Source organism: Lottia gigantea, assembly GCF_000327385.1.
Source record: "Lottia gigantea unplaced genomic scaffold LOTGIsca_14, whole genome shotgun sequence".
Classification (NCBI taxonomy): Eukaryota; Metazoa; Mollusca; class Gastropoda; family Lottiidae; genus Lottia; species Lottia gigantea.
In genome coordinates this window covers 4,052,508-4,064,213 of record NW_008707617.1, presented here as the reverse complement: position 1 = coordinate 4,064,213, position 11,706 = coordinate 4,052,508, and the positions used below count along the sequence as shown (strand labels likewise).

The following is an 11,706-nucleotide window of genomic DNA, read 5'->3' as shown; positions in this document are numbered from 1 at the left end:
ATGTGCGCCATACTTAGCATTCATGTTCAATTTGATCATATTTTAGTTTTATATCAATTTCAGGTGTCTATTGAAGGTAATATAGGTTGTGGTAAAACAACATTATTAGAATATTACAAAAATTCACCAAATGTTGAGGTAGGTGTATGTTGTATCTTTATGAAATTTGTTGTGTCGTGGATTTTCAGGTTTTAACATCAAAGATTAGAAGTGACTACTGTTTATTATTTTAAAAAGACTAGACATCTTATCAATCGTGCGGTCATACATACTTGACCTTTCTTACCATTTCTGACCTCTTTATTAAAGAGTTCCTTATATACAGTTATGTCCCTTGGACCACCTAGATCAATATTCTACAAAATTAATTAAGATTATCTGTACAAAATTTCTAAAAGTATTATTAAGTTATTGTTTTCAATGCCCACATCATAATGTGGTCGTATATTGTCGTTGCCCCGTCCGTTCATAATTGGCATGTGAACACAATGAGAAATGATTTGAATTAAATTTGCTGTGATCATTTATATTAATGAGATCTTGGACAAGTTCGAATTTGACAATCTTTTGATGAACGTTTTTTTAGTTATTGCCCTTGACTTATGAAAAACGTGTCAAAATTTGGTTATGAACACAATAGAGACTATAGTTTTCATCCAATTTAAATGAAATTTGGTGTGTATATTTATAATGATGAGATCTTGGACAAGTTCGAATTTGGCTATCTTGCGATAAACGGTTTTTGACTTATTGCCCTTGACTTAGGACAATTGCTCGTAAACACTCCAGAAGGCACAATTCTTGACGGATTTTGACCAAACTTGGTGTGAGAGTTTGTAATCACCCTAGGATGAACCTTATTGAAAATCAGTTAAATAATTATTATGAGTTATTGCCCTTGTTCTTGAAAACACGTTAAAATTTAGCTTGTAAACACTGTGGAAGGTTCAATTATTGACAGATTTTGACAAAACCTGTGGTAAATATTTTTTATTACCCAAGAATGAATCTAATTGAAAATCAGAAATATCAAAAAATATTTAGTGTCCTTGTTCCTTGTTCTTGAACGCATTCAATTTTTCGTTCGTAAACACTCTAGAAGGCTCAATTCTTGACAGATTTTGATGAAACCCAATGGGAGTGTTCGTTATCACCCAAGAAGGAACCGTATCTAAAAATATTTTTCTTGAAAACCCTTTCAATTTTTAGCTCTTACTCACTAAAAGGCGTGTCCGTCAACATTTCTTCTGAACACAATAGAGACTACAGTTTTTATCTGATTTTAATGAAACTGGATGTGATAAATCTATATTGATGAGATCTTGGTCAAGTTTGAATTTTACGATTTTTCCATGAACGGTTTTTGAGTTATTGCCCTTGAAAAAAGCATTAAAATTTGTTTGTGAACACAATAGAGACCACAATTTTCATCCGATTTAAATGAAATTTGGTGTGATCAATTATAATGATGAGATCTGATCGCATTTGACGATCTTTCTTGGGTAATCAAAATTTGTTGGCAATATAGGTGACAGTTTACATGTCAGAATTTTATTAAATAATGTGTGTTTGTTTAAATCAACAATAGCTTGCACAAATAAGATTTTTGGTATGATTTGACACAGATAGGTGACTGCCCTTGATATACTGAAAATGTGTCAGGAAAGTGGGCGTATCTTGCTAGGCAATCACTTGTTTTTAATTATCATCAAAGGATGAGCCCTGTTGTAAGCCTATATAGAAAAGAGTTTGAAAAGAAATATATCATTCTCTCAAGGATAGATGATTTTGGGGATAGTTGCGAGTAAGCCAAATGTCCTTTAATGAACAAACCTGCCAGTTGTCATATTAAACTTGGTCTGGCAAGCTATATTTTTTTTATTTCAGCCGATACCTGAACCTGTAGAACAGTGGACAAATGTGAAGGGACAGAATGCTTTGGTAAGTTGACAAGATAAAATGTTCTGGTAAAAACCAGTGTAGTGAAATATTGGCACAATATCATGGGATCTGATAAGCGTCAACAATTGCTCGTAAACACTCCAGAAGGCACAATTCTTGACGGATTTTGACCAAACTTGGTGTGAGAGTTTGTATTCACCCTAGGATGAACCTTATTGAAAATCAGTTAAATAATTATTATGAGTTATTGCCCTTGTTCTTGAAAACACGTTAAAATTTAGCTTGTAAACACTGTGGAAGGTTCAATTATTGACAGATTTTGACGAAACCTGTGATAAATATTTTTTATTACCCATGGATGAATCTAATTGAAAATTGGAAATATAAAAAAATATTTAGTGTCCTTGTTCCTTGTTCTTGAACGCATTCAATTTTTAGTTCGTAAACACTCTAGAAGGCTCAATTCTTGACAGATTTTGATGAAACCCAATGGGAGTGTTCGTTATCACCCAAGAAGGTCCCGTATCTAAAAATATTTTTCTTGAAAACCCTTTCAAATTTTAGCTCTTACACGCTAAAAAGCGTGTCCGTCAACATTTCTTCTGAACACAATAGAGACTACAGTTTTTATCTGGTTTTAATGAAACTGGATGTGATAATGTATATTGATGAGATCTTGGTCAAGTTTGAATTCGACGATTTTTCCATGAACGGTTTTTGAGTTATTGCTCTTGAAAAAAGCATCAAAATTTCTTTGTGAACACAATAGAGACTACAGTTTTCAATTGATTTTAATGAAATTTGGGTGATCATTAATATTGATAAGACCTTGGTCAAGATCGAATGTGATAATCTTTCGATGAAAGGTTTTTGAGTTATCGCCCTTTACTTTGGAAATACGCGTCAAAATATGTTTGTGATGACAATAGACAGGGTTAGTACAGCCTTGAAAAACCCTTGAATTCCGTCCGTTGCCTTGAATAACCTTGATCTCAAAAAAAGTCTTTGAAAACACCATAAAAAACCCATTTTCTCTGAAATTCCTAATTTTTAGTTGAGTCCAAATTGTATATATTTCTTACAATTTGATAAGCGGACATTTTTGTCTGAGTAAGATTTATCAACAGAACAGCCGTCACTGAAAATAATAAACGTTGACTTGGAAGTATTTAATATAGATTACATAGTAGGGGGTATGAAGCAACAGCCATGGGCCATGTAGTCTCGGTTGTCATCTATGATATCTACTATCTCCACACACCATGTTGATCGAGCGATTATTATGTTACTATAGATAACTTGTAAGGTCACGTCTCGAGATGTCTATCAACTTAAATTAATAACATGCTTTTATTTTTCACTGTATTTGATCAATTCCAAATGATAAGAGAATTTTAGTGATTTTTTTCGCTAATTTGGCAGAATGACCTGTTCGAAAAAAAGTAATATTTCAGAGCTGGGCCCACTGGGAAATGGTCTCCTTGGTAACATGTATATCTTGATCGCCGCCATTGTTCTAATCTAAATTTATCGCTATGTCCAGAAGATGTACTTTTAACCGATCGTGGTTACAAATAAGTGAATTTAGTAAATGGAGGTTAAAGATAACCGAAACCATTCTCGCTGTTCAGTCTGTAACTGAAAACTATAAACCTGGCAAAAATGGGAAGCTCTGAAATCTCACATGAGTAGTGAAAAACATGTCAGTTTGATGAAGTCAATGGAAGGACAGATAATGGCGGTGTCTTCAAATGTCGGTGGCGGTGACAAAACCTAGTTTAACACCGATGAATCCTCTTCAAAGCAGGTCAAGTAGCGATGTGACAATTTACGTGTCTGCTCGTAATGCTGCCATGAAAGGAGAAATTTTATGGGTTTTAAGAACTAGGCTATAACTACCCATTCTTCTAAGCACCACCAGTACTAGCGTACACATACACATGTTATGGAGACAAGAGAACCAAACTTCCTGATGATTTGCAAATACACACACATCTTTAGGCAAAGAACAGATTAACCCAATTGACAAATATTAACTATCTTTATTGATTTCACAGTTCAGAAGTTAGGTACATGTGTATTCTGTCAGATTAATATCCTTGAAAAGTCCTTGAATTTCAAACTCCAGAGTTCTTGAAAAGTCTTTGAATTTTTGAGGCAAAGTGCTGTATGAACCCTGATAGATATTACAGTTTTCAACTGATTTTGAAACTTGATGTGATAATGTATATTGATGAGATCTTGGTCAAGTTTGAATTTGGTCATAATCGGATGAATGGTTTTGGAGTTATTGCCCTTGATTTAGTAAAACCGCATCAAATTTTGCTTGTAGTCATGATACAGGGTGCAGGTTTTATCTGATCTCATTGAAACTTGATATGCATGTATATCTTGATGAAATCTCAAGGTCAAAAATGGTAATAATTGGATGAATGGTTTTGGAGTTATGACCCTTGAATTAATTCAATGCGACTAATTTGGCTTGTAGGCCTGATAGAGACTACATTTAATATTTGTTTTTTGATGAAACTTGGTATGAGACCTGAGTTAAGCTTGAATTAGTAACAATCGGATGATTGGTTTCACATATGAAACCACTACAGACTTTGTTATCATTTCTGACAGCTGGTGGTGGGCGTATGTTACCTTGCCTGGCAAGCTATCTTTAAAAAAATTTTGGAATTACTTAGCATAAGTAACTTGTAGTAAATATATATATATATCATTGAATTCAAACTAATAAAATTTCTTTAATATGAGAAAATACGTACTTTAGTCACTAAAGTCTGTTTTTTATCATTTCAAAATCAAAGCTGCCAGTGGGTGCATATTATCTTGAGTGGCAAGCCATCTTTATTTTCAGGGGTTACTTTATAAAGATCCAAAGAGATGGAGTTTTTCGTTCAATATGTATGCACAGTTAACCAGAATACAGATGCATAAAAAACAACAAAAGAAACCCATTAAAATGTTAGAAAGATCTTTGTACAGCACACAATATTGTTTTGTCGAAAATGATTTCAGAAAGTAAGCTTATGTTTTCTATATTCAGTGAATATGGATTAAGAAGGTTCAGGGTTTAATTCAAGCATAGGACGAGATTATAATTTGAGATTAATTTTTAACTAATTTTTTAAATCCAGTTTCCACCTGTCAGGGATTCAGGTTGGATGGGCTGTGTAGAAAGAGTATCAAGTCCTTCTGACTACAGGCTGTGCATGCCCTTGACATTTGGAAATGATAAAAGATTAGGCATATGCTGTTGTCCTGGCGAAAATTACCTCATTGCATACTGTATAGTGTTGCCCATCTTCATTAGCCCAATCAGGTGAAGAGAAGGTTCAAAACTCAATTCATTTTGTTTCGGATGTTTCTTGGTTTTCTTTATTTAACTGGTAAAGATGGACACATGAAAGTATCGTCCAAATTGAACACCTTGTATATATTACTTTACTTAAACAATGTACTGACATATATACTGCGTTTCCACTGACAATTGTGAAGGAAAGCTAGCTCTAAGCTAGCTTAGAGCTAGCTTTATTGCCGAACACGTTGCGTTTACACTGAGTTTTTCTGGTTCCCGAACGACTTTGGTCTCGATCATAAAGTCGCACATTATTGACAGCATGCGATGTACAAGACTATCGTTAAATCGGAAGTACATTATTGCGCATGACCGGTTAAGGTAAACAAAGCAATAATGGCGGCCAATTCGATGTTAACTTATAAATTTTTAGTTAAAAAGAAGAGAAAACGCAATTCTTACAGTGGATGTAACTTGGACATTCGTAGATACTTGCAGCGACGAAAGAAAGTTCAAATGCTGGTTTTGATTCTGATAAGAATTCTTTTTATCGACACGCCCCCTATTGCCGAACGAGAAAAAGCCAGCTTTTTGTGTTTCCACTGAGTAAACGAAAGCTGGCTTTCATTTGGCCCCCGATAAATTGCCGAACGAGAAAAGCTTCAATTGCCGAACCGTTACGGTTCCCGAACGCTAACGGTTCGGCAATTTGTCAGTGGAAACACAGTTATTGAGGGAGATCGTTGCCAAAAGTATTCACAAAGTCAAACTTGAACACAAGGCCTAGACTTTACAAAGTCATATTTCAACATTACACAATTACAAAATAAACCTTCCTAAAATCAAAGAGTCAATGTACTTATTACAAAGTAGAGATATTGATAGTTTACTTTTCAAACTTTATTTCACATCAGACACCATTCAAACTTTCCTTTACGAAAATGAATTCTTAACTTTGCATTATTGACATATCAACTATGTCTTCTTGACTTTGCATTCGTGAAAGATGTAAGTTCGACCACTGTATTCTTGAGAGTTGTAAAGTCAACTTCTGCATTCTTGAACGTTTACCATATAAGGTAACGTGACCTACTTTATTTACATCATCCGGAAATTCACGAAAACTAACGGAAATATAAATCAATAATTGCTCCTTTTCAAAGGGATTTAACTCTAAATAAGCCTCAAAACCGGATGTTTAAATGCGGCATTGGTCAATTGACACTTCGTCATTACTTCAGTGGCCGGCCAATTTTTGTGGCCGATGGATACACTGATTTTTTTGATTGATTGTAATTGTTGTAATTAAATCAAAAAACAAAAAATTTGTAATTCATTTCTTATTCAAATGAAACCTCTAAAAAGTCGTGTAATGAATAGAATCATTACATAGTTATCAACATTTCTTTGGCCAGTGACGGATATCCAATATGAATATTGAAAAATGGCCAATTTTTTCCAATGGTCTCCTTTGGAATTATGAATGCAATTGTTGGTGTCATTGAGGTCCTGGGATACATGTTAAGGTGTACAATTGGGAGAAATGCTTTTTATTCCTATAATCGCTAAAATATGGCCATTGACGAATATCCAATATGGCAGACTGGCCAGTCAAAGACAAAGCCCCTACATGGCCATAGTCCATAGTAATGGAGGTGGGGCAGATTTTTGGATGGAATTGGCACAAACTCAATCACATAGTGCCTTCAGACCTGTGAATATCCCTAAAATTACAACATAATGGTATTTTCATGCCTAACTCTGTCACTGGCCAGTCAATGAAGAAACCTCTACATGGCTAATTTTTGAAATATGGCTAAAAATGTTTCCTATGGTCTGCTATGGAATTATGAATGACATTTTTAGTGCCAGTGACATCCTGAGATGCCAATCTAACATTTTTAGAGAAATGCTCTTTATTCCTATAATTTCTCAAATATGGCCAGTGACGAATATCCAATATGGCAGACTGGCCAGTCATCTCAAAGACGAAGGCCACACATGGCCAATTTTTGCACAGTCCACAGTAATTGGGGTGGGGCAGATTTTTGGATGGAATTGGCACAAAATCAATCAAATGGTGTCTTCCGACCTGTGAATATTGCCAAAATTCCAACATAATGATATTTTCATGCCTAACTCTGTTACTGGCCAGTCAATGACGAAGCCTCTACATGGCCAATTTTTGAAAAATGGCCAATTTTTTAATATGGAATTATGAGTGACAGTGAGGTCCTGAGATGACAATCATATTCAGGTATAAAATGGGGAGAAAAGTTTGAAATGCCATATTTGATATTCGTCACTGGCCATATTTGAGAAATTATAGGAATAAAGAGCATTTCTCCCCATTGTACACCTAAATATGTCAGATTGGCATCTCAGGACCTCACTGGCACCAAAAATCTAACATATTTAGGTATACAATGGAGAGAAATGCTTGAAATATCATATTTGATATTCGTCACTGGCCATATTTGAGAAATTATAGGAATAAAGAGCATTTTTCCCCATTGTACACCTAAATATGTTAGATTGGCATCTCATGACCTCACTGGCACCAAAAATATCATTCATAATTCCATAGCAGACCATAGGAAAAAATTTGCCATATTTAAAAAATTGGCCATGTAGAGGCTTTGTCATTTACTGGCCAGTGACAGAGTTAGGCATGAAAATACCATTATGTTGGAATTTTGGAGATATTCACTATGGCACTATGTTTTTGAGTTTGTGCCAATTCCATCCAAAAATCTGCCCCACCCCAATTACTGTGGACTATGCAAAAATTGGCCATGTAGGGGCTTCGTCTTTGACTGGCCAGTCCGTCATATTGGATATTTGTCACTGGCCATATTTGAGAAATTATAGGAATAAAAAGCATTTCTCCCCATTGTACACCTAAATATGTTAGATTGGCATCTCAGGACCTCACTGGCACCAAAAATATCATTCATAATTCCATAGCAGATCATAGGAAAAAATTGGTCATTTTTCAAAAATTGGCCATGTATAGGCTTCATCATTGCCTGGCCAGTAACAGAGTTAGGCATGAAAATATCATTATGTTGGAATTTTGGCGATATTCACAGGTCTGAAGGCACTATGTGATTGAGTTTGTGCCAATTCCATCCAAAAATCTGCCCCACCTCCATTACTATGGACTGTGCAAAAATTGGCCATATAGGGGCTTTGTCTTTGACTGGCAAGTCCGCCATATTGGATATTCGTCAATGGCCATATTTTAGCGATTATAGGAATAAAAAGCATTTCTCCCAATTGTACACCTTAACATGTATCCCAGGACCTCAATGACACCAACAATTGCATTCATAATTCCAAAGGAGACCATTGGAAAAATTTGCCATTTTTCAATATCCATATTGGATATCTGTCACTGGCCAAAGAAATGATGATAACTATGTAATGATTCTATTCATAACACGACTTTTTAGAGGTTTCATTTGAATAAGAAATGAATTACAAATTTTTCGTTTTTTGATTTAATTACAACAATTACAATCAATCAAAAAAATCAGTGTATCCATCGGCCATAAAAATTGGCCGGCCACTGAAGTAATGACGAAGTGTCAATTGACCAATGCCGCATTTGAACATCCAGTTTTGAGGTTTATTTAGAGTTATATCCCTTTGACAAGGAGCAATTATTGATTTATATTTCCGTTAGTTTCCGTGAATTTCCGGATGATGTAAATAAAGTAGGTCACGTTACCTTATATGGTAAACGTTCAAGAAGGCAGAAGTTGACTTTACAACTCTCAAGAATACAGTGGTCGAACTTACATCTTTCACGAATGCAAAGTCAAGAAGACATAGTTGATAATGTCAATAATGCAAAGTTAAGAATTAATTTTCGTAAAGGAAAGTTTGAATGGTGTCTGATGTGAAATAAAGTTTGAAAAGTAAACTATCAATATCTCTACTTTGTAACAAGTACATTGACTTTTTGATTTTATGAAGGTTTATTTTGTAATTGTGTAATGTTGAAATATGACTTTGTCAAGTCGAGGCCTTGTTTTCAAGTTTGATTTTGTAAATACTTCTGGCAACGATCCCCCTCCATACTGACAAGCTTAAAATTGATTAAGCAAACTTGTTAGTTTAAACTTATATATCTTTTGCAGGGGAACATTAAATGGTCTAGAGCATGCTATAATTAGTGAATGGTTTGAATGGTTATTAAAATCTCAACAAGTACAGTTAGATCTTATAGGTATGGGAACTTGGTCATAAGTAAACTAATATTGTATTGAATACTGTTATTGAAATTTATATCTGTAGTAATATTGCCTTATTCCAAATTTTAGCAATATTAGAAATTGGTCATGTGTTAGGTTATAAAAGTTAGGTGCTCAAATTAATGACAACTACAGATCAAAATCTAGTGAAAAGCTTTAATTACCTTATCTGAAAGATTTATCCCTTGGAATTCTGAGTGTAAATTAAATAAAATGTCATATACCCTGAACTCCAAACTCCAATTAATATAAATTAAAGCGTGAACATTGGCGTTGTGCGATGCACTTGGTTTAACGGCCGCTCAGTTTGAAAGAGTTAAGGAAAAATATCTTGCATTTAGTTTAATTTATGACGTTTTTAATAAATTATGCATACTGCTCCTTTAATAGGTGTTTTTGTATCAAGTTGCCTTAAGGAATATAAATTGTTGTGTTTTAACAGTTTATTTAAGAGCTGATCCTGAGGTATGTTATGACAGAATAAGACAAAGATCCAGACAAGAAGAATCATGTGTACCCTTTGTAAGTCCATCAAAATTTTTTGTTAATGTCATAGCACAGCTATTGAGTTTTTGGACCAAGTTTCAAGCTGTAATGTACAGTCTGTAGATAAACAGAACTGGTCAAGCTTTTAGAGATTATGTGAAGCACAATTCTATACAGTTTTATAATGTACACAACTTTACAAAACAATATTTGAAACCAACTTTAAGCTACTTTAGATAGTCTCAATACTCAATTTTAGGAATTAATAGAAGAACTTCATAATTTACATGAAGATTGGTTGGTACATGAATCTAGTTTTAAATCACCGGCTCCAGTTCTTGTAAGTTATTATGTATGTCACAGTGTATCAAAACGAAAAAAAAATTTTTATGTCTTAGATGTTTCCTCAGATATTCTAAAAAATAATTAAAATTGGTTTATTTCAATTTTCTTTATGAATCATTCACTTTAACCCATATTTCATGAGCAACCAAAGAACCACGATTTAAAAAAAAAATAGTGACTGTCAAAATAAGATACGTAGCGTGATTTATTGCTAAAAGTCACTGAAACAACATAAGAATATGGTCCACTTTGTGCTCCATAGAAATTTTCTGCTGACACAGAATCCGCTAGTTGATCACGTGACTTCATTCGTTGGAATATATTCTAGCAGACGACACTTGGAATTCCGATTACCGCTTGGGATTATAAGGAAATTCGGCCGATAAAAAATGGGGACGTTTGGTAATAAGTGAAATCCGCCATTTTGTATTTGTCAAAGTATACATTAATACATTTTACCTTGGATTAAACTAATGGATTCATTCTACTAGCTGATATTGTAGAGAAAACCCATGTTTATCAAAACAAACTAATGCGGAGGTCGCACGAGGTCGCACATGTAAATTATTAATCATTTCCGGAAATCCACGAATAATGGGTTTCCACGAAATTAGGTTACTTGACTGTATAAATATTCATTTCCTACATGTGTTATCTTGACTGGCAATTTAGCAATTCCCAATTATTTCATGTCAAAAATGTTTCTTTCAGGTAATGGATGCCAATAATGATTATAATGTTATGAAAGATATTTATGAAGAAAGGAGGAGTGATATTTTATGTGGATATTGCTGATGTTGAGTGTGGAAGTTTTTAAAGTGTTCATATAATAATCTCATGAAGAGTCTATATAGTAATATTCTTCACAGAGTTTTCAATAAATGGTTGGAAAGATTAAACTTACAGATGAAATCAAAGCTATCAGAAGGAGAAGCTACCATAATACTTGGGTTTTATTTATTTTATTAAAGCAATGATTTTCTAGGATGAGATTCACTAGTGGAAAAGTTTATGTACAACTGCCTTTACAAGCATTTATATTAGTTAATAGATAATCGGCTCTAGAAGTCGTATTTTTCGGTCGATTTTCTTTGGGTTTGCATTTTTGGAATCTACTGTTAAAATCTGAAAGAATAGCAGTTTCAAAATTTCAAAATTCGAAAATTTGTCGCAGACATTTTTTGGCCGATTTTCGAAATTTTTGGACCATTTTTCAGTTTTTTTCGGATTAATCTGAAATTTTGATAAAAGATGCATGTCACTAATGTAAACCATTTGACGTATTCAAAATTTTTGCGTCACTTCCGGTTAAAGTGGAAAATCGATTTTCACTTCCGGTTGAATAACTTCCGGTGTGATTGAAATATTTCAACGAAATTATGTATATCGTTATTAATCTTAATTCTATGG

General features: G+C 34.0%; 1 protein-coding gene across 1 annotated transcript; it reads left to right on the top strand.

Annotated features, from left to right (window-relative positions):
• LOTGIDRAFT_111778 (hypothetical protein) lies at positions 1-11,091 on the top strand (the record flags this gene model as incomplete). Its single annotated transcript, XM_009049851.1, has 7 exons — positions 1-138; positions 1,888-1,941; positions 4,766-4,929; positions 9,352-9,440; positions 9,908-9,987; positions 10,211-10,291; positions 11,008-11,091. 7 exons carry the CDS (start codon positions 1-3, stop codon positions 11,089-11,091), a joined length of 690 nt encoding a protein of 229 aa, XP_009048099.1.
• Positions 11,092-11,706: the final 615 nt, after the last annotated feature.